The sequence below is a fragment of the Coenobita brevimanus genome, chromosome 4, assembly GCF_032717465.1.
Source record: "Coenobita brevimanus isolate Jiangsu-jjx chromosome 4, ASM3271746v2, whole genome shotgun sequence".
Lineage (NCBI taxonomy): Eukaryota > Metazoa > Arthropoda > Malacostraca > Decapoda > Coenobitidae > Coenobita > Coenobita brevimanus.
In genome coordinates this window covers 21,770,607-21,794,906 of record NC_136957.1, presented here as the reverse complement: position 1 = coordinate 21,794,906, position 24,300 = coordinate 21,770,607, and the positions used below count along the sequence as shown (strand labels likewise).

Genomic DNA, 24,300 nt, shown 5'->3' with positions numbered 1-24,300 from the left:
GAAAACAAACACTCTATGGTGATAATGTTTGGAGTAAATTGGTGATAATGTTTGGTTATTTGATAGTTGAGAAATGGTGATAGATTGTGAGCGGCCATCCCACAGACCCAGTGGCAGTCAGAGGGGCTCAAACCCACGTCTAAAGCGTCCCCATGAGGCAAACACCAAACTGATCGGGCCACTGTGCCACCTCATATACTTTTTCCTTAGTGGGGTGGATGTTGGTAAATGAAGAAGTTGGTCAAGAAGATATAACGTGTGAAACTGAAAATAGAGTTAGAATATAGTTGCATGTTGTGGATGACCTTTCATTCCCCTCACTTCCCCCCCAACCCATCCCACCCACCCATCCCCCTCCAGTCACGGACCTGGGCCTGCCTGGGTGAGTGGGGTCAGGTTTCCTCAATACCCATGTATCGTACACGGTCAAACGGCCCGCTGCAACCTCATCAGGGTCTGGGTTCGGGATCTGTTAACAGTGAGAAGAAAGACATCATTATCATCATCATCATCATCATCATCACCATCATCACCATCATCACCATAACCTTAACTCCTAACCATAAATATAAACAAAGATACATTAGTCTGCATACCTTAGCTGCTGCCTGGAAAAGCTCATCGTACAAAAGGGGTGCCGAAGCAGCATTGAGTGTGTAGTTACCTGTGGGAGGTAAAGCAAGATTATAGCTCAATGAAATCGTTTGAAAGAAGCAAGAATAAAATAATAAACATCATCATAATGAAAGGGTTTACTATAATAATTCACTAATTTCAGTTAAGATAGCAGGTGGATGGTTACCCTCGTCCTGGGAAGAACTACCTTGGGAGTGACCTGGGGCTGGCCTTGCACAATATTCCCAGGTGGGGAGTCAACCACATTTACCGGGTAATTAAGCTCCGGGCTGAGACTACTGGTGAACTGTATCTCATAACTCATCCTCTTGGTGGTTATTCCTCCTTCCTTTTCCCTGCACCTCACCATGGGGAAGGACTCTGTTCCATCCAGGGTGAGGCGCTGTCTGCCACAGGAATGCTGTGTTTGTTGGTCGACGAGTCTGCTCAGCCAGACAGATCAGGACAGAGCAACAACAACAACTCACTTCAGTACAATGATGTTCCTTCTATTATATTCTTGACACAGCCAAAGAACTTTATTTAGATTCAGTGGGATCACAATAAAGTTAAAAGGTTACTGGAGGCTGTTGCCAGGGGCACACCCAGAAATTTTCTAAGGGAGCCCCATTTGCCAGTTTGTCATGTTTTGCCGTTATTGAAATATATATAAATTTTTAAAGGACCCAGAGAGCTAAGAGGGGGCCCGGGCCCAGTGCCCCCCCCCCCTGGGTGCTCCCCTGGCTGTTGCTATCTCTTCAGCACAAGAAACCTCCCCAAAAAGTGAAAATGACATTGTCTGATGGAAGCAAGAACAGAATAAAAACAAGACGACATCACAGTGAAACACTTAACTGATTATGTAACTTATTCGAAGCTGTCCCTCTGTATTTGTTTAAGTAGGGTATTGTGGAAATATATGTAAGAAAGATTTATTAACAGTAATTATGATGTGATTCGGTGTGTGTGTTTGTGTGTGTGTGTGTGTGTGTGTGTGTGTGTGTGTGTGTGTGTGTGTGTGTGTGTGTGTGTGTGTGTGTGTGTGTGTGTGTGTGTGTGTGTGAACCTAAAATCCAGTCACTCACCCTCAAGAGACATATCTACGTTAAGGTATGCTACAGCACGATCCGAAAGCTGCTTCCCGAACTGTTCTGCCCACTCCTGAGACCCAATCAACCCATATTCCTCTGCTGCCCATGAGACCAACACGATTGACCTGCGGGGCGTCCATCCTGGGAGGAAAGATAGAAGTCTAGAGAGGAGGAGATGGAAAATTAGAAAAAGGAGAATAGGCGAAGAGGTGAAAGACGAGCAGTCTCAGGCTCCTAGGACTCACTCCATTGTTATTTTTCTTCTGCCCAAGGGAACATCGCGACTGACCTCTGGGGCGTCCATCCTGGGAGAAAAAGGAGAGAAGGAGAGGTGGATGATTAAAGTTTCCCTAGAATATAATACTCTCTCTTACTTTAATTTGGCAGAGTTTCGTCCTTTTGCCACTTTCTTCTCGTTGTTCAGTGACAAGATAGATAGTACTACTGTTCTACATTAATTTCACAGCACTTCTTCGTGACTGTCACCCTATTTTAGCATTGACGTATTGTTGCAGCACAGCACTGAAGAGGGAGACATGACAACATCACATCTACTTAACCCGTGGATTGCGAACCACAGCCCAGGCTGGGTAGTGTCGTGTTGCGAGCCACAGTTCAGGCTGTGCTGGCCAAGCATCACCACCAACTACTCCACTCCTACACAAACGTATGCATGGCGCTACGCAAAGATGGAGAGAGATTTTTTTCTTTTCACCAGATGATGCCCGGGATGTTTATCAAGTTTATAATAAACAAAAACATTTTTTTTCATTTTTTCACTACTCCCCTGCATAAACTTATGCATGGCTCTATGCAAAGATGAAGAGAGAAAGAGGTTATTTTTTTCCTTCTTTTTTTGCGCACCATGGGGTGGGATAAAAAAGGGTAATGGCGCAGTCCGTGGGTTAAAATGAACAGCATTGTGAGAGTTAACATCTGATCATGTCATATTTTTTTGGTGCCCATAAAAACAGGACGAGTTGGGTGGGACGTAGTGGGGTAAGGGCAGGGATGGGTGGAATGCAGTAGGATAAAGGTGGGGTTGGGTGGGGTGCAGTGGGGTAAGACCGCTGTTGAGTGGGGTACAGTAGTGGAAAAGAGGTGTTGGGTGGGGTGCACTGGGGACTGGCAGAGTTGGATGGTGTGCAGGGGGAAAAGGGCAGGGCTAGGTCTTCCCCTTTCTCCTGTCCTTCCTACAAAAAGGAAATCTAAGTACGAGAGGAAAATTACCTTAGGTTATAACAGTTTTCTGCAGAAGGATGAAAGAAACATGGGTGCACGAGCCTCTTGTGTCCCTAGATATTCCTATAGAAAGAAATCTACGTTATGACAGGGCATCGATTGTAAATATGCTTGAGTATCCTGCGTCGGTACTCACCCGTCTCATTCCTAAGCACTGCCAGTACGCGGGACAGCTCCAACATGGCGGCGGTACCTGAGGACGGGTCTAGCCCACCAAACACCCAGGCGTCTCGGTGATTGCCTGCAACCACGTAACGATCTGCAGCAGCAACCAGAGAGAAAAAAAAAAGGAGAAAAAGAGGGTTACATTTATGTCTGTCTAATGCACGAGGGTGATTAAGCTTGATATGGCCAGCTGTTTATATGACGTCACTTGCTATGTTGAAACTTCTTGTAGGTCAATATTTAAGAACAGTTATATTAAGGAACGGTTATATGGACAGGTCAGCATCCAAACTCTTAGACCAAGAGAAGAATGACACTGATACTTCTATCATAGTTACTTATACCGTTTGTGTTTTCTTCATACAACACAGGTTACTCGATGTAAAGCATAGATAAAAAAGCTAAAAGGAAAAAAATGGTGTCACTCTCCGTTTATCATACATGAAATGGAAGGCTTACAATAAGACCTATGAAAACAAAATAACAATGTGAGTTTTTTTTTTTTTCCTTTCAAAAGCAGTGCCGAAGGTGAGAGAGACTGGGAATATAAGGGTGCCAATTTTTCTTCTTGCAGTGTTTGGATTTATGTTATATAGATTTATAAATTCATCGTGAAGGTGTTGACTGGGTGAAGATTGATACAACTCACACAGAACTGTGCCTGTGGAAATTTTACTGGAGAAGATAAACCCACAGGTGACCATGGTCCTTTAAAACGGACGGAATTACGCATTTTTAAAAGTTAATAAAGGGAGGAACCCCAGAGTATGGACTCTGAGTTTCGCGACCATGAGCCAATAGATGGAGGGCGTTACAATAAGTACCACTCCAGCAAAATTCCATAAATAGAAACACTGAACGCTTAAGGGTTAATACTGTACTGCCTGCATCGCTGTTTGTGTTCTTGTTAAACTCTGATAAAGTGGTAATGATGAACTTGTGCGGCTTCAGCCCAGGCAGGCATTACAGGAGGCAACAGATGTGTTGGGGTTAAGTTTGGCTAAGTTAGATTAAGTGATATTAGGTTAGATCAGATAAGGTGAGAGTAAATTAAGTTAGTATGACCAGGTTAGATTAGATTACGTGAGGTGAGGTTAGGATCAGATTGACTTAGATCAGATCAGTAAACAAGGAAGCTAACCTGGCTCCTCGCTTCCTTCCATGACCGCCACCACATTATAGATAGTGGCGGGGGTGTTGGAGGTGTGCACATCCATCCTTAGCTTCCACCCCGCCTCTTGCAGCCCAGGGCCCAGGTGGTAGGTCAGGTTCAGGCCTCCTTGCCACTCCTCAGGCACCTCAGCTCCTCCCATACGCCTGCAGGAACACCGGGTTCAGGGTACGTATGCTAAAGCCCACAGTCCCACCACTGTGGCAAGCTATCGATCTTTTCCACGTGACGTGACGAGTCATGTGACTTTTGTTTATGGCGCCACATTGGATGGCAAATTGTCGGACATCTAGAGAGAGAGAACTGCAGAATCCACAGTGGTATTCCACTGATGTGCTTTTGACAGTAAGACAAGGTAGAAAACTGGAAGTGGGGTACACTTCTACCGGTTTCTACCCAATGAGGAAAGGCGACAGAAGTGGATAGCTGCTGTGAAGAGGGAGAATTGGCAGCCGACGGCCTACTCCTGCCTGTGTAGCAAGCATTTCATATCAGGTGAGCCGATGATTTGTGAACAGATGCAGGCACATTAACCGTTCGTAGCAGTTGCAGGTGTCATGAGATATCCTAATTATGTTAATGTCACAGAGCACAAGACCCACATGGCCATGTGTGTGCGTGGGAAAAGAGGGGGAGGGTCCATGTGACAGGTCTTGTTTTGTTACTATACCAGAGTTTCACCCAAACCAAATCGGACATAGCAGTGATGATCAAAAATGTTAGATGCGTAAGTAAAACCGATTAAATTATAGGTTAGGTCATACTTAAATTTAGGTTAGGGTAGGTAAGGAGGTTAAGTTAGCTTACGTTAGGTTAAAGCTTATATTTTTATTTTTTTTCAATGTTTTTCAGTGTGATTCATTTGAAACATATTTCTGTCATAGTGAATCATTTTAACAATAATGCAGTGCAGAACATTGTTCAACATTTCAGTATAAAACTGTTATATACCACTGTTAGCCTGTGTGCTACACACTGTTTCAATTGAAGCATAATTACTAGTACTACTATGTAAATTTTTTTTTTTTATTTAGAAATTAATGTTGCTCCACAGAAAGCACAAGAGTCAGTACATGCTCCAATTAAATGTACATTTTTCATTTAGTACAAAAATACTTTAAATACAAATGAGAGGATAAAAAAATGTACTTAAATCAACAGCCCTCTCTATTAATCTTTTACCATGTTTGTAGCTACCAAGATTTTTTTTTTGTTAATGTATTATGTAAAATTATTAAAACTACATTGCTGAAGTCTTTTAGTTCTATGTTGTGGTACTCATCAGCATGAAATAAATAACCTTAATATAAATTTGTGCCAGTGTTATGTTTCAGTTGTAATGTAAAAGTTAACTTCAACAGTGATACTGACAGTTTTGGCATATACTGTCAATTATGCATTTTATGTATTTACTTTAAACATACAATATATAGGCTGTGTATATGTACCTAGGCCTATAATTAGTTTCCATAATAAGTAAATTTTTTGGTAAATTTCCAGAATTAGACCCACCTTACCCTGAAGCTTAAAATGTTCATTTTTTAATGTTTTATAGTTTGATTAATTTGACCTGATATTCATTCTTGTCGGAAATTACCCTGTATTTTTTTAAAAATACCAAAGCAAGCTAACCCAACCAACCCAAACTAACCCAACCTAACCTAACTTAGGACCTAACTTGAAGATTAATAAGAAAAGATAACTGCAGTAGGAGCCAGACAGCTCCCACATGAGAGTAACTAATGTACCCTGCCTACACTAGCCCACGCAGGCCCATGCTAGGCACCTGTCACAGGAGTGTAGCTACAAGAATGACAGATTTTGCATGCAACCCATACCTGTCATACACTTATCTAGCCTGCACTTGAAACTTTCCTAATAGGGGACAGCAACTAGTGTACATCACTGAGAAACCCATTCCATTCATCAGCTACTGGATTCCCAGTTAGTGTATACAATCCCATCTCCCTTGGCCCCTCGTCAGTAATTTGCTGATTGCCAATACGATTTACATGTACCGTATGTCAATCCCAGCTATTTATATTGGACATATACAATATGACATGTCTGTTTAACTTGAAGGATGCCCGTTGAACTTTGACAGGGTGTATACCAAACAGTGATAGAGATTGCCGTATCTGGTTTCGGTCCCCAATCCTCGAAACTGGTAAATTTCTTCCTAGATATGGTGTAAGGATCTAGCCCCAAACAATTTATCTTGTTCCTGTACAGTTCTTGGTGGTATAGATTCAGATTTCTACACATATCTGACAGTTTCATCTCTGACAGCCATGTCTGGACAGCCATTACTGCGAAATTTATGCCATCCAATATGGAGTCATGAACAAAGCCATGTGATTTCTGTGATGTCATTGGAAAAGGTCTGGCCCACATTTTTGTCCTTATGCATCTAATTCCACATAAATCAGTGGTAGAATAATACAGTGCTATGGCTCTACATCCTTTCCACAGCACTTCTTCGTTATTTGCATCATATTTTAGCGTTAAACTCTTGTTACAGCTCAATATTCAAGATAAAGAGATGACAACTCTGGGCCAAGTTAGAGTAAAACGGGTATAGCACCCTTCCCTAGTGATGAATTTTGTGTCTTATGCCTCATTACTGCCCTATGTAACAATTATATATTTTGTACAAACACCAGTACTAACCTCAGTATTTCAGCAGCATCCTCATAACTGATGGGCTGTATTGGTATCCTGGGCACAGGAGCGTCCGACTCTGGCTGACGGTATGCACTCTCTGAATACGGCCAGAACGATTAGACAAAATACAGACACAACAGGCAGACAAAATAAGAAACTATATGTAGCTGTCTTTTTAACCCCCTCACGCAAGATGACACAATGAGAGTCATAATCCTTGTAATATGAAGAGTAACCGATGGCACAACATGATGCAACTTTCCTATAAATGGTCGTAGAATCGTTTCCTGTGGATAAGACTTGTGTCAAATTTGGTTGAGTCAAAGCTGAGGGTAGCCATGACTAGGGGAAATATATGGCAACACCCGTGAGCTTATCGAAGGGGCAAGCAGCCTGTATTTAGCTCAGTATCGTCCCGGCAGTCAGGCTCAGAGAGTGTGTGAACACGTGGCTGGGCATTTAAACCCGCATTTCTTACTACTGCACCGTCCATACCTTACGAGTGTATAGTGATATTGTGTTATATATAGTGCAGTGTGCTTGTAAAAAACGTTTATAAGTGTTTCTTAAATATTTTCAGAGAAAGCCAGATTTGAAAATTCGTAACTGATTTTTACCATTCCCCTGCAGTTTACACTAATGAAAAAATGTCTCACAAGGGGTTATCTGAAAAAGAATATATGAAATACTTGTTCAGTGGTAGTGAGTGAGGAAAGTAGTGAAACAGACAGTGAATATGTTGAGGAGGAGAGAGTGAGGAACAGGAGAGAGAGGAGCAGGAGAGCTAGGAGGAAGTCTGACCCGAGGGGTGATAAACGCAAACCCGTGGTCAAGGCCACAGCAATAAGCACAGCAGAGTAGTAGCACCATCATTACCACCACTCCTTTCACCACTGACACCACTGGTGTAATAAGTACTACTCCTGTTACTGCCATCACTCTGACGGCAATTGTCACTTATGCCATCACTTTGGAAACAACCACCATCCTTGCCATAGGTCCTATCACCCCCAACACCACTGCCGTCACTGCCACCAGTCCTGCCACCACTGGTGTAAGGCCTACCACCACTGAAACCACCCTGACCCAGACTGAGCCACATTATTGCCACCTATCTTCCACTCCCCCACCGCAAACACTGACCTCATTCCCCCCAGACTCACCCTACACTCTCACCACACTTCTACCCGCCCACATCTCACCACCCATCCAAGATATTTCCATATCATCTTCCCCAGCTAAATCTGGAAAATCACTGTCCCCCTGAATATAAGAAAGCATCAGCAGCAGCAGCACCACCACCACCACCACAACCATCTCCACAACCATATTCACCACAACTATCACCACAACTATCTTCATCACCAGGATCACCTGAACCTTCATCCACCCTGCTATCATCAACACAATCATCATCACCATCTCCCTTCCCATCACAAAGATGAGGGCGGCATGGGCCTAGGCGAGGTAATGGTGGGCGGCCGAGAGGTAGTCGTCTGTCTCGGGATCGTGTGCGCCACACACATACACAGTCAAGTATTTCCCTAGGTGGTGACCGTCAGAAGGAAGCTTGGAGTTCTGGATCATTTACACCCAATGCTGGCCCCTTCACTGAAACCACAGGTTTGAGAGTGGCAGCACCAGCAATACCAATTCAATACTTTCAATTTTTTTTTTTACCAGGGAGTTGCTCATCTACCTGACGGTCGAAACAAACAAATATGCCACATTTCTGGGGACTCCACTAGACGTTTGGTACCTCTGCAATGATAGGAGCAAATGGCTCGGTTCCTTGGATTATACTTTCTTATGGGGATTTGTGAACTGCCAACCATAAGACACTATTGGCGTTCAAAAGAGGTTCACGAATACCCCATATTACGTTCATGCTTTCAATAGTCTCTTCATACCCAAGGGCAATCAGGACCGGCTGATAAGGATTTGCATGGTGATGGAGTATCTCCTTCAGAGGTTCAGGAAGGTTTACATCCCAGGCGAACATCTTAGCCTGGATTAGGGATCTCTGGGTTGAAAGGGGCGCTCTCCTTCCATGTATTTAACCCTATGAAACCCCAAAAGTATGCCATAGAACTAAACATCTTGGCTGAGGCAAGGAGTGGTTACATTTGGAATTTGGAAGTATACACGGGGGAGAAGAAGTCTCTAGAGAACACAGTGTGGTGCCTCGTTGAACCTCTGAAGGGCAAAGGATACCAGTTGTATGTGGACAATTATTACAACTTTGCATCATTGTGCGAACACCTCTTCACAGAAGGTGTGTATGTGTGTGGCACAGTACGACTGGCAAGGGGAGCACCAAGGGAGCTGCAGGACATCAGCAGTGCTAAATGCCTTCCTGATGATGGAGTGGAAGCTAGACACAAGGGCAATGTAATGGTGTTGTTGTGGAAGGAGAAACATATCGTAAGTATGGTGTCCACCTTCCACAGCGACACCACTGTCCCTAAGCAGGTGCATGGGAAGGTCAAGGATCCAGACAGGAGATTTCACCACGTTCTGAAAACCGTGAACAAGCCCGTCATGGTGAAGGACTATAATAGGCACATGGGCGGGGTGGATTATTTCAATCAGATGATCCAATAGTACCCCGTCTAAAGGAGGACAGTCAAGTGGACCAAGAATATGACCTTTTATTACATCCACATGGCCCTATTCAATGCCTACACCCTCTACAAGAAGAAGACCAACAGGCCTATGACTCTCCTTGAATTCCAGCAGCACATATACCACAAACTCCGGATATACCGGGAGGAGGAGTGGCCAGCATCGGGTCATGCCCTTCACCATGCCCCTGACCTTCCCTCGCTACGATGACCACCTGTACCTGCAGCAACCACTCCATCAACTGCAGTGTCCGCTGTACCTGCCACAATCACTCCACCTCCTGCAGTAGCTGGTCCGTCAGGAGTAACCCCGCCAGTTACTGTCATAACTGCTCCACCTTCTGCAGTAGCTGGCCCGTCAGGAGTTAATTGGCCAGCTCCTGCCACTGCACCTCCAGCAGAAGTATGGAGGCAAGGAGAGGGAGGAGCATCACCGTCCAAGCACTGTCAATATATCGATGATAGGACACGCTTGGACTCAACTCTGCACCACACCCTGGAGAGAATCTCCGACAGGAAAAGGCTGCAGTGTGTGTTGTGATACGTCAACAAGAGGAGTAGCGACACCAGCTATATATGTCCTGTTTGCGATGTGCTGCTCTGCACAGGAGTGTGCTTTCATCAGTATCATACTTATGAAAGCATACAGCAGTAAATCACATCCCAAATACACACACACACACACACACACACACACACACACACACACACACACACACACACATCACAAATACTCACACACACACACACAGGCTGTGATCGTACCTCTCCTCTCTGCAAATTCATCTCCTCTCAAGAAACACTACAACACTGCTAGAGGACGTGAGTAATCAGGTTATTTGTCTAGTTTTTATACTATTGTATTGTAAGGTATAAATTTTGTGTTTACTATATGTTTCTCACAGGGAAAATGTTGTGGATTTCACTGCTATTCTCTGTCATTATAATCGTAAAGAACCGTATAGGTTGCATAAAAAATCTGAAGAAAGCTTGATCAAGCTGATGATTTCTTATGCATATTTTTTATAAAGCAAAGTAACTATGTGTGAAAATAATTGGGGAAAAGTTACGAAAAACGAACATAATACTCAGCTTACGGGCCTGAGCATATGTGCTGTCACCACACTCAAACAGCACGCAACCCATCGTAACCTTTCAAAATTCATTTTCTCAATAACAATAAGGCTAATAACATTGTGAACTATATCATGGGCTTCCACCTTTGGGCTACTAAACTGGATAGAATTTACATATATGTTTGTTACAGTGTCACTAACAACATACGAATTAATAAACAAATGAGACTTTTTAGGTGATTTTCGTAGTTTTTTTTTTTCCGATTTACTCGAAAACTATTGGACGTATCAACTTGAAACTTTCACAGACGAAAGATCGTGAAATTCTGCATATAGACATGTCCTTTGCAGCTGCGTGTCATGGGAAAAATTTTTCACGTTGATGTTGGGAAGTTATGAGAAGCAAGTTTTCACATAAATAAGATTTATTCAGGCTTCATTTCTGTACATTTATTCATCTGTTTTATGTTTTTTTTCCTATCTTATAGTATAAGCATCAACAAAGATGATGGGAAGCGATTTATAACAATATAAGCACTTTCTTGGGGGGAAATTGGGCCATAGAAATTTTTCCTTTGCCGCACGCGTGGAGCCAGCCTGAGCAAGGCTTTCGTTCTGTGCATGAAACCAAAACTTACTGGAAATTAATGATGCACGAGGGGGTTAAACTCACCTGAGCTTAAGGTGTTTTAGATTAATTGTTTACACTTTCACCTTCACCTATACAGCTGTCATACACTTTACACTCAGATTACAATATTAACCCGCCCCGTCCCGACGACGTATGGGTACGTTGCAACGATTTGCATTTGCCAGTCCCGGCGATGTACCAGTACGTCGTGCAATTGCAATGTGCATAATTTCGACAATTTTCAAATTTCGCGCTTGATTTGCGGTACGTACCCTCGCCTGACCTTCCCCTACCTGCCACCAGGCAGGGACACTCGGCGACCCCGCGCGACCCGCGCAAGCCCGCCACTCGTCCACTCACCTGGTAGCCACGGTCCTGCTCAGACATGGCTAAGAGAGGTCTCTCAGACAGCGAGATTCAAGTCTCCCTGGACACCTTTACCGGCGACAGTGATTCCCCACTGGATGACGAGGAGATGGACAAAGATTATGTGCAGCCAGAGGAGGAAGAAACCACCAGCAGTGACGAGGAAGTTCCATCACCCAGGAAGCGGCAGTACGTGACTTACCGTGCTGCTAGAGAGGGGCAGGAGGCAAAGAAGGCACGTGGTATATCCTATCCCTATCCCCAGCATGCTTTGGAAGGAGAATTCGAGGTCGAGGACGAGGACGAGGACGGAGCCGTGGGACGTGCTGCCACGTGGTATGGACGGGAGGTCATAACACATCGTGGCCCAGAGCGCACACCATGTCGTATGAGCAGGTATGGGCCTAGCATTCTGTTTGGGGAGCTAGGAAGTCAAGTGGAGGGAGTGGGGAGTGAAATGGAAAGTCCTGGGATTAGGGAAAGTGAGAGTGACGTGAGTGAGTCATTGCTCTGCCTACGTAGTGTGAGGCGGCAGAGTGGATCACGTGGGCCAGTGCAGGTGCGTTCCTTATCACGTGGGGTTGTGAGGGAGGGGGAAGGTGGGGAGGAACCACTCCAAAGCACGTCTTATGCTCCCCAATATCCCCTAACACTTGGTCGAGCTAGGTTGCGTGAGAGAGCACGTGGTGTGGTAATGGAGGGGGAAGGTGGGGAGGAACCACTCCCCAGCACGTCTTCTGCTCCCCAATATTCAACTATTTCATCCCCACAGCCCCCTAATGTTCCTCAAGGCCGTAAGGGTAAGGGAAAGGGAAAGGGTAAAGGCAGAGGGAAGAGGAGTGACAGTGGGGAAGCCCTCCGTACTCCTTCTCCCCCACCTTCCCAACCAGGATCTCCTCCCCACCCAGACGAAGGCGGTGATGGGGACGAGGGATCTGTGTTGTGGGATTGGGAGGATGGGAGTGATTTTTCTCCCCTCATTCACCCCTTCACTGAGCAAGGGCGATCTGGCTGCATTGCACCAGGTATTCACAGTAATTCCACCAGGTTGGATTTTTTCCACCTGTTTTTCAGTGAGGCATTCGTAGATCAGATCGTTTATCAAACAAACCTGTTTGCAAGCGCCCAGCGCCTAGAAAGTGAAAGATTGGGAACAAGGAGTAGGCATTCTATGATCTATGATTACCCTGTCTCCCTTCCAGAAATGTTTTTATTTTTTGCCCTTGTCCTTTTGATGGGTATTATGAGAAAGAATAGAATTCCTGCTTACTGGACTAGGGACCCTGTTATGTTTACCCCCATATTTAGTCAAGTGATGAGCCGTAATCGGTTTCAACAAATTCTAAGTCGCCTCCATTTTTATGATGCTCATGACCCTGCAAATGCAATCAACACTGACAAAATGAGGCGAATTCGGTTGGTCTTTGATCACCTCAGGCAAACCTTTCGATCCTCATTCTATCCCTATAGAGATCTCGTCATAGACGAGAGTCTCGTGTTGTGGAGAGGCAATATTTCATTCAGACAGTATATACCAAGCAAAAGGCACCGTTTTGGGTTCAAGATCTTTGTTATGTGTGACTGTAGGACTGGATACGTGCAAGACATAGTCTTGTACACCGGTGCACAGACAGACATAATAGAAGATCGAAGTATTGGACTGTCGGGAGCAGTGGTAAAGACGATGATACAAGACTACCTTCATCGCAGTCACGTTCTCTACCTCGACAACTGGTACACTAGCCCTCTTCTCGCTCGTTATCTTCACACACATGAAACGGGAGTCTGTGGAACCGTAAAGGTGAACCGGCGTCACATGGTCAAGGTAGGGCGGAAACTTGCAAGGAGTGAGGTTGTCTTCTTCAAAGCCAACAACATCCTTGCAACAATGTGGAACCACAACAGAGAAGTAAGCCTCTTGTCCACGGTTCACCGCCCCTTGATGCACCGTACTGATTCTGTAGATTAGCATAGCGAGAGCAGGCGTCGTGTTTGGAAACCTGAGTGTGTAATGGATTACAATATAAACATGCGCCTCGTGGACCAATCTGACTCCATGATATCGACGGTAGAGTGTGCCAGGACAACGATGAAGTGGTATAAAAAACTGTTCTTTCACTTACCAGATATCACTGCTCTGAATTGCCACCACCTTCACGCCATGACCACAGGAGTTCAGGAAACATTTGAAGGGTTTGTGAGGGAGCTCACAAGAGAAATCTTTGCTAAGTATGCTGTTGAAAGGCCCCAACAGCGCCCCCGCACTGCCCCTATTACCCAGACTCCCCAGAGAATATCCGGCCGCCATTTCCCCACTCCTATCCCTCCCCAGCCCAACAGACCTAGGCCCCAGCGCAGGTGTCACGTGTGCAGTAACTCCCAGGTGAGACTCACGACACAGAGGAAGGACACCCGCTATGAGTGCGTGCAGTGTGACGTGGGTCTGTGTATTCACCCATGTTTTAGTGAATATCACACGTTGATGCAATTTTAGCATGGTGTGAATGCGAAAGGACGCTGAAATTATGAGGTAAATGCGACAGACAGACGCTCAGTGAAATTATCAGTCATGTGGATCTCCAAATATTAGTATAAAGTGCCTACGGGTAGAACATAAGTGAAAACATTGGATGTAAGTATATAAATCTGCCCTAAGTTGAAACTTACATAGAGAGGGTTGTATGATGCGATATTCTGTCGCTCTGTGCAATAAATACGGCCCGTAATTATATAATTATTATTATGTGACATTCTTACGGGTATAATATAAGTTCAAATTATTGTATATGATGATGTATATTCTAAGTCAAATATTCATAGCGTGTGTATAAAGATAAGATTTCCTGACGCTCAGTCGAATGAATAAGGCACGTATTAGTCAAAATAAAAGTCAGCAAGTGATAAAGTGAATAATTAGTATATAAGTGTGTGAGTGAATTAGTATATAAGTGTGTGAGTATTATGTATGACGAAACATTCCTTGCGAGGGTATTTTCAGGCGATATTCTCACGCTCACTTGAATAAATAATGGCAGTAAGTATGTACAGTGCATTCTAGGGGTGTAAACGTGTGTAATAAGTGGGAAAATATAATTGGAGTGAATAAATAAAGTAGATGATGAAACACGAGTGTTTGAGATCGTGGTTGCTACGTGAATATGCGCTAGCATATCGCTAAATGCCCTCGTAATGAATGAAAATAATTGAAAACCTTTACAGTGGTGGAGGAAAGGTTCTATGTAAAGGGGAAAATAATTGGAAAGTGATAAAACAATTTGGTATGTTGAAATACGAGTCATAGCGAGTGCGCTTACTAAGCTGATGTGCGCTAAACTTATGCTGCATGTCATCATAATGAATGAAAACATCTGAAAACACTTACAAACAGTTGTAATTGGTAAATTGTCATTGAAACAGAAGTATACAAGTAGAAAAAATGATAGGTTGACTCATACCAGAAACTTAGCATATAGCATGTTACGACTCGGACCAAACTCGCTATGCTCGCGCGATGGTACAATGCTTATTTTTCATATATATGTGTCTGAAATCCATTATATTGTTACTGTTATTGTTTATTAGTTCAAATTCAATAAATGTAGAGGTGTTGTGTGTTGTTTCTCCCATTATTCCTTACCATAGAAAACGTAGACGCATATCCAGCCCATTACAGAATACGATACCTGCGGGGGGAAACCGCACCTGTACAGACCACTTATAGACCGCAGGGACCACTTTCTTTATGATTTTCCTTCGTTTCTCGACCTAAGCGGAAGTTTTAGCAGAAAATTTTTTTTTCCAAAAAGGCTCGGGACTGGGGGATGTCATAGGTGTGGAAAGCCTCGGGACGTGACGGGTTAAACTGAAAAAATACACCTTACTGTTATTTGCTTCCTTTCTATGTTACACTCAATTTTTTTTCCAGCTGATGATGCACTTTCGTGAATGTGGCAATTGCGCACTCCTGCTGCGTGATTGGTTGGTTTCAGTTTCATACCTGAAGTATAATATTTACAAAAAACAATTATACAATATATTCCAATTCTCGTAAATGCTATTTTCCATTGTCATCATACCATACAAACAGACATGAAACAAGTATGTATCTGTGCTTCACCCAAATGGACAATGAATTTGAGGAAGTTCAATCTGAGTTGAAATATTTGTAAAAGGTAGAGAAATAAATAAATATATATATATACTTACAGATAATATGGGCGAAGGTATCAAAGCAATGGAGTAGGTGTGATTCATAATAAAGTCTGACATCTTGCAAGATGAGACAACTTGTTTTTCCCGCCTGGCTGTCTCTCGTGTCCCCCCCTCCTCTGTAGCGACTGTTCCATTCACCCTTCCACTTCCACTGCTTTACAACTGACAAAACCTTTAATTTAATTAGAATGGTCCTATTGTCTTATGTAAGAAATGCCTAAGTATTAACCCGTCATGTTCCGAGCTATTTCACACCTCTGACACCCCCCAATCACAAGGTATTTTTGATTTTTTTTTTTTGGCTAAAACCTCTGCTTTTGGTGAGAAACATCGAAAATTCATAGAGAAATCGCTCACCTGAGGTTTAAAATACTCGATCCAGGTAGGAGTACCTCCTTACCTGACTGGGTTTTCTAACAGGCTGGCACCAAAGAAAATGAGTTCTATGGGAGGGTAACTATTTCACACAACTCATAAATGGTATTTATTTATTTACTTGGTACGAATTTATATGTAGTATGAGAGTATATTGGTTTTCAAACAGTAATGTAGGCATTATAAGCATTGTTTCACTCACTAACTCATCACCATACCTGACCTTCTTTTGTCACATTACCTGATCATTATTTCTGACTGTTTCTTCTTCTAATGCTATGTAAACTTTGTCCTCCACATTGTCATCGATTGGGGAATCACTCTGGCCCTGAATATCTTTACTGGCCAGGTCACTGGTAACAGGTGAATTGCCGAGACAATAGCGTGAGGGGGGGAGGGGGGAGGCCATGCGGTGTAAGGCATTGTCCCTGCTTGGCATCCTGTAGAGGAATAGAGGAAGGTGTCCCGTGTATACGTACGAAAAATCACGCGCTAAAATTGAAAATTGTGGAAATTAGGGACCTTGCAATTGCACGACGTACCAGTACGTCGCCAGGACTGGCAAATGCAAAATGTTGCAACGTACCCATACGTTGACGGGACAGGGCGGGTTAAGATACCTTTTATCTGCACTTACCCAGCCAAATGCATTTATTTTTTAAATAATATAGGGAGATGCAACAACTCTGTACCTTTTACAAATATTTTAATTCAAATTCAACTTCCTCAAATTCATTGTCCGTTTGGGTAAAGCACAAATACATACTCGTTTCACGTCTGTTTGTATAGTACAATGACAATGCAAAACAACATTTATGAGAACTGGAATATAAGGTACAATTGTTTTATGTAAATATGATACTTCAGGTATGAAATTGAAACCAACCAATCACGCAGCAGGAGTGCGCAGGTGCCACATTCACGAAAGTGGATCATCAGCTGGAAATAAATCAAGTATCGTTAGGGTCCTTTAGAAGTACAGTCCATGGTCACCTATGGGAAACAACCTTTCTATTAGCAGTTACATTCAAATTTCGGGCTCACTTCTTCCATGCAGTCCTGTTATATCTTCTCTACTAACAAAAAAGAAAAAAGAAAAGAAAAAAACACCCATATCATCAGCCTCCCGTCCCCTCCCCTAGTTTTCCCTCCCCTTCCCTCCTTTTCCCTCCCCTTCCTTTCTTTTCCCTCCCTCCCCCTGTGTTTCTGGGCTGAGACTCACAAACCAGTTTCCTGTCGTAACCAAGGTGTGTGTGTGTGTGTGTGTGTGTGTGTGTGTGTGGTTTTTTCTTACCTAATTGTATCTTTACAGGAATGAGTCAAGCTCTTACTGTCCCATGTCTTAAACCATTTTTATCGTACATATCCCTGACATTATGAATTGTTTTGGCACACACTGTTTCATTCGGTAGTGCATTCCACTGATCAATTGCCCTATTTGGGAAACTAAATTTCCTTACGTCTTTATCGCCTCTCTTTTCATGCAGTTTCTTGCAATGTCCTCTTGCTGATGCATCCCCATAGGTTATGTAATCATTTATGTCTACTTTCTGCTTCCATGATATGCATTTCTATAGCGTAATCATGTCTCTTTTCCTTCTCTCCTGTAGTGTAGGTAGATTCAGTTTTTCTATCTTTCTTCGTAGCTTAGATCCCTTAAGCTTAGTACTCCTCTTGTAGCAGTCCTTTGAAATTTTTCAATCTTATCTATGTTTTTTGAGATGGGGACTCCAGACTACTGATGCGTAACTAGGGTTGGTTTGATGGATGATGTTATTATCTTTCTTAGCATGTCTTCATTCATGTATGTGAATGCTGTTCTCATATTTGCAAGCAGTGTATACATGTTCCGTTCCTCTCACTGATGCCGTCAGCCGGAGATAGTCTGTTATTGATAATCACACTTAGGTCCTCCCCTTTTTCTGATGTGTGTAGGGTTTTGCTTCCTAACTTATAATCCCAATCAGGTCTTTTTTTGCTTTTACCACACTTAATTGCATGACACTTGTCCACATTGAATTCCATTTGCCATTTATTGCTCCATTCATGAAGTTTATTTAATTCTTCTTGTAGCTCTTTCCATGAGTCTGTGTTAGTAATTCTCCTTTGTAATCAGCAAACATATTTAGATAGCTTTCATTTCCAATGTTACTGTCTATATTATTTATATACACTAAAAACATAATTAGTGCCAGCACTGAGCCCTGAGGAACTACGCTAATCACTTCTCTCCATGATGAGTAATTTCCCCTTAGTACTGTTCTCATTTCCTTTTTTTTTTTGAGAAAATCGTGCATCCAACAATACAGTTTGCCTTGAATTCCTCCTTGATGGTACAGTTTCCATTAAGGTCTTTGGTGCGGTACTCTGTCAAATGCTTTCTTGAGATCTAAATAGATACTGTCCACTCATCCTTCTCTGTTCTGTAATGTTTCTGTTACTCTATCATAGTAGCTCAACAAATTAGTAACACATGATTTTCCCTTTCCGAAACCAAACTTTCTTTCTGTTATCATATTGTGTTCTGGATGATTTATCCAAACTTTTCTTATCAGCTTTTCTAATATCTTGCTTACAACTCTCGTTAGTGACACTGGTCGGTAGTTGAGTGGGTTTTGTCTGTTCCCATTCTTGAATAAGGGAACAATGTTTGCTTTCTTCCAAACATCAGGTAGTTTACCTTGTCCCAAGGATTCCTTGAAAATCAAAAATAATAGTTTACTTAACTCCTTTGCACATTCATGTACACCCAGCATGAAATTTCATCAGGACCATTTGCTTTTCCTTTGTCTAATTTACTTAGCTCCTCCTGTATTTCTTTTTATGATATATGTATATCTGGTAGTATGTGTGGGCATGGATGTTCTATATAATCCCTCTCAAAATTATTTTCTTCTGTAAAAACTTATTGGAAATTCCTATTTAGTGCTTCACAAATATCCTTCTCTTGTGTGTAGGTGATCCCCTCATCTGTAATGGATTGTATTTTTTACTTTGGTTTTGCGTAGCTGTAAAATAGCTTCGGTTGATCACTGCTTTTATTTACGATGTCCTCCTCAAACTGTTTTTGGGCTTCTTTCCTTATTCTTGTATAATCGCTTCTTGCCTGTTTATACTGTAGTTGTTATATGACCTTTCACTATTGTGTCTTCTGTATTTATTCCACAACAAATCCCTTTTTTCTTTTGATTTTTTACATTCTGTATTAAACCATTTCTTTCTTTTCTTTTCTGCTTCTTTGTGCCGTGGGATGTACTTCTCGACTCCTGTTTCATAAAGTTCACAGATTTTTCTACATATAACATTTAAATCTTGTCCTCTAAGCTCTTTTTCCCAATCTGTTTCTAAGAAGTATTTCTTTAGGTCATGCTATTTGCCCTTTTTGTAGTTAAGGCTCTTGTGTGTGTGTGTGTGTGTGTGTGTGTGTGTGTGTGTGTGTGTGTGTGTGTGTGTGTGTGTGTTCGTGTGTGTGTTTGTGTGCTTTTTTTTCAGGGAGAACTAGGGACCTATGAATTTTCTGCACTTTCATATTCTTTCGCTTAGTTACGACAGAGAATTTATTGTAAGTTTGTCAATATGTACATTTGACTTCACACAGAGCTATCATACCCTCCACACCCAAACGAGAGTAATGTCAAAGTGAAAAATATGACAAGACAAAAACACTACTGATGATAACTAAGGCTGAGTTGTTGGCATCATCCAGCCCTCTTGAGGTATCAGAAAAGGCTGGATGACTCCGTCACTGACGCCTATCCAGGATGCAACACAACAACCCATGTTATTATGCACATTATGGAAGACGGCATTGCACACAGTCACCTGCTGCCAACAACACAACATACACTCCTTTAGAGCTCTATGGGAAAGCCCGGTCCCGGTCGTGGCCTTTCTTGGGGACGCGGGGCAGTTCGGCCAGACTCCCTAGGGAGCAATAACTACTACTACTACTACTACTACGTCCTAACAAATATAGTAATACTTCTTCTGGGTCTACCATGAGGTGGAATACAGGCGTGTCAGTGAGTATCTGCAGTAGCCTAGAGGATTGTAGTGCCTATCTAACATAACCTAAACTAGCATAATCTAATCTAACCTAACCAAAGTTAGACCTAATGTAGCTAATCTGCCTGAGCCACTATGTGTGCCCACATCGACTGCTCTTAGGAAATTTGCTTCCACAGATCTTAACTCAAACTAACGTAACCTAATCTAATCTAACCTAACCTAACAGCTTGATGTAGCTAATCCGACCTAGAAAGCTGCTGCCACAGAACTCACCAATGGCAGGGTAGAAGGGTGTGAGTGGGTCCCCTTTGTAGAGGTACACGGTGCCGGCCTGAACCCCTGAGGACGGCATGTATATAGTATCAGGGTACACAGCATCCTGTCCTAGAGGGGCGTACTGCTGGGGGTCAGGGTAAAGGAGCACACCTACAGCACCGCGACTCTCTGCGTTGTCTGCCTGTCACCCAAACACAATGGCAGGTTACATATCAGTGGAGAGGGACGCCTTCATGTGGTGGCACTGATACAAATAGGCCCCTCAACTACCTGGTTACACAAACGTCTCTCATTTACTTCCATGTCCCCCGAAAGGAGGATGGTGGACAAACTTGCAGTCCATCGGGTTCACATTTAGCAGAACTTGAGGCTACTACTTCTGCTACTACTACTACATGCCACTTTTTTGCAGTTCATCACATTTTGAATAGGCTACATTCAGTTTTCTTGATTATATGATGATATATTTTGCGTTCTAATTGCACTTTAAAAATATGCATTCTGTACTTTGACATCCTTCAGCAATGTAAAAGATTATATGTGATACCGCTCCATTTTCTTTAAAACATATGTTAAGAAAACAAAGCAAAACACACACACACACACACACACACACACACACACACACACACACACACACACACACACACACACACACACACACAGAACAAAAACTGAATGGAGTTAAGTTTTCCACCTAGCTATTTTGAGGCGAGAAAAATGTTGAGATTACATTTTACTTTCCATACTCCCTTTATATAACATTATTTTAACGGTAGCTAACTGAAATCTACAGGTAAACAAACTACAACAAACAGTTGCCAACATCCTGCTTATCACAGTAGTATAAAAAATAACGGTAATTACACTGCATTCCACCCCAGCCCACACACTCATCAGACAGCTGCACTCATGCTACAGACACCTCATTACGCCCTACACAACACGCAGCACAACACATTTCACAACTCAAAGTCACAGACAAAAGACAATTCACAAGTTACTTTCCGCAACATTCAAAATAATCCACAATCCCCGGGTCGTCATAACATTCAGTATGATTCACGTCTCTCAACACACAAACCGCAATATACCCAACACATTATATTCGGTACAACACACAACCCACAACCTCCTACTAACTCACCAACCTACTCTTCATCCAAACACAGACACGAACAATACAGCTTCTAACAAACAATTCACAGCAAACACAGATCTCACTGTATCCCCTTATCAACCCTCAACACAAGCCACAACAAACGGGCACCCAACCCACAGACAACGCTCAACAGACACTGAACAGATAACACGCAACAAACTCACAACGCAACAGAAATCTCAGTAAACAGCCTGCCAAACTTCTCAAGACAAATACACGGCAGTTAAATAATCCACAATAAGTTTTCCACAGAACTCCGCTTCTTAAACACACACACACACACACACACACACACACACACACACACACACACACACACACACACACACACACACACACACTTTAAACTCACCACACTAATCCTTAAGACAACCATGATCATTCAGCTTTCCCCCTCAACGCAGACACACAACTCACAGGCACAGATACACAGAAGACACAGACAACAAACAACTCACAATTCACCCCCAAAACATATAATCATCATCATCATCATCATCATCATCATTATCATCATCATCATCATAATAATAATAATAATAATAATAATAATAATAATTATAATAATAATAACTAACCTTCCACAACTTACTATATTTCCTCTGAAGATGGCGCCGTACCGAGCAATGACCAGCTTACCCTCCACCTCCACACCCAGTTCCTCAAGTTTGGCATAATCCTCCGTACGACCGAAGTGAGCGTATACCACATCACCCTGAGAAACAGTGGAGTCGGTCAGGGTGAGGAAGATGTGAGAAGTGAGATGGAGGGAGTGAAGGAGTGGCATTGAAGTGGGAAGGAAATGGTGAAAGACTAAGATGAGCAAATTTAAAAATTTAGAGACAGTGAAGAAGTGCGTGTGAAATTTGAGAGCTAGTGTAGGGTGGGAGTGAGGGAGAGAAATTAAAGTTGATGGGTGAGGGAGGAAGATGGAGTGAGGTGAAGGGAGTGAGAGGAGTGAGGGAGCAGGGTAGAGGAAAGGTGTGGGAAGATAAAAGTTTGGAGGAAGGGTAGAGGGGATAGAGAGTAAAGGAGAGCAAGAGGGTGAATGAGGTGTAGGCTAAATGGGAAGGAAGGAGGATGAAGAGGTGAGGAAGGTAAGGAGGTGAAGGAGTGAGATGGGAAGGATGAGGGAGTGAGGTGTGAGGGATGAGGTGGAAAGAATGAAGGGGAGAGGCGAGATCAGAGTCGGGGAGATAAGGGAGAGGAAGGGAGGTGGAAACTACTGCAGACCGTATAAGAATTCTTGGGGGAAAAAAAAAGTTAAGGCCGTCCATGTCCTTTGAATATTGTAATCAGTTGTCAACACCCTGCCGTCAGCGCTTCCAGTAGCTCACCTCCACTAGTCCCGGGGCGGAGTAGGCGTTGAAGTTGGGTGGGACTTCTGATGAGGACTCCTCTGGGGCGTATAGGGGATCCTGCCAGCCGTGTGACACCCAAACCTCAGCACCTCCATCGTCCAACACGCTCACCTGTGGAAGAGGATAGGTAATGTAATGGCAAGAGGCAGTGAGGAACAGTGTCTGTGGTGTCAGCTTTAAATTCCTGCCTATCTTTGAGAAGCATTAGCGACTCAGAAACATTGTGTAAACTAAAGTAGCTCTATAATGGAAAAAAAAAAAAGAGGAAGACTGAAATATAAACAAAGTAGACAATTAATTAAAGTAAGAAATGGTCTGATCATCTACTACTCACCAAGTTAGGCGTATCATTCTTAGGGTATGATAGTAGGACCTGATATGGTACGAGATGGACCTGATCCCACCCCTGTTCCCGCCAAGTGTCCGCCACCCACTGGGCCGTCTCATGCTCTCGTACTGTACCCGCTAAGTGAGGGGTTAGGGTCAGCTGTCTGGATTTGGGAGAGAATATAAGGATGGATGAATGGATAGAGTGATAGATGGATTGACAGATAGACAGGATGATTGACTGATTGATAGACATACGGATAGATAGGGAGGGGAATGAGGAGATGGATGAGACACAGAGACCAACAAGAACAAGGAGGAAAGTGGAAGAAGGGAGAAAAGAAGAGGGAGATGGCTGGGAAGGCAGGAAAGAAGGGGGGAGGGGACAGGAAATACAGGAGAGAGAAGAAAGGAAAACCACGGAAAGAGAAAGAGGAAAGTCGGGAAGACGATGAATGGGGACGATAGAAGGAGGGAATAAAAGAGAAGATCCAGGAGAGAAAATAACTAAACTAATGAGAGAAAGAAGGAAGGAAAGAGGGAGAGACATGATAGGGCTCGAGATGAAGACTTTGTCGCTTGATTTATTCGGACAAGTGAATTCGGCTCAGATGCCTGGACTGGGGAGGGGGAAGGAATGGAGGAGGTAAGATTAGGAGGGGCAGAAAGAGAAAGAGGAAGACAAGTAATGGACAGAGGGAGACAGAAAGTGAAGGGAGGAAAGGGATAAAGGGAAGGGAAGATGAAGATTATGGGAGGGGAAAGACATGGAAATATGGATAGAGGAAGCAGGAGAGGGAGAAAGAGATGAAAAGACAGAGGTGGAAGGGAAGAGGAATAGAAAAGAAGGACGAGACAGGGAGAGATAGACCGAGTGAAAGAAGTATTATCTGAAATATAATGATTTTCAGCTTGCTCTCCTAAGCTGAGTAGT

General features: G+C 43.1%; 1 protein-coding gene across 1 annotated transcript in view; it reads right to left on the bottom strand.

Moving 5' to 3' along the window:
• LOC145395337 (N-acetylated-alpha-linked acidic dipeptidase 2-like) overlaps positions 1-24,300 on the bottom strand; it is a 31,176-nt gene that overhangs the window by 5,620 nt on the left and 1,256 nt on the right. Inside the window, exons 2-11 of the mRNA XM_080268997.1 lie at positions 23,374-23,526; positions 23,016-23,150; positions 22,271-22,393; positions 20,514-20,697; positions 6,955-7,045; positions 4,255-4,430; positions 3,085-3,207; positions 1,701-1,847; positions 597-664; positions 369-469 (exon numbers count right to left, since the gene is read on the bottom strand). Coding sequence (XP_080125123.1) covers positions 369-469; positions 597-664; positions 1,701-1,847; positions 3,085-3,207; positions 4,255-4,430; positions 6,955-7,045; positions 20,514-20,697; positions 22,271-22,393; positions 23,016-23,150; positions 23,374-23,526 — 1,301 coding nt within the window. The remainder of the gene's footprint in view (positions 1-368; positions 470-596; positions 665-1,700; positions 1,848-3,084; positions 3,208-4,254; positions 4,431-6,954; positions 7,046-20,513; positions 20,698-22,270; positions 22,394-23,015; positions 23,151-23,373; positions 23,527-24,300) is intronic.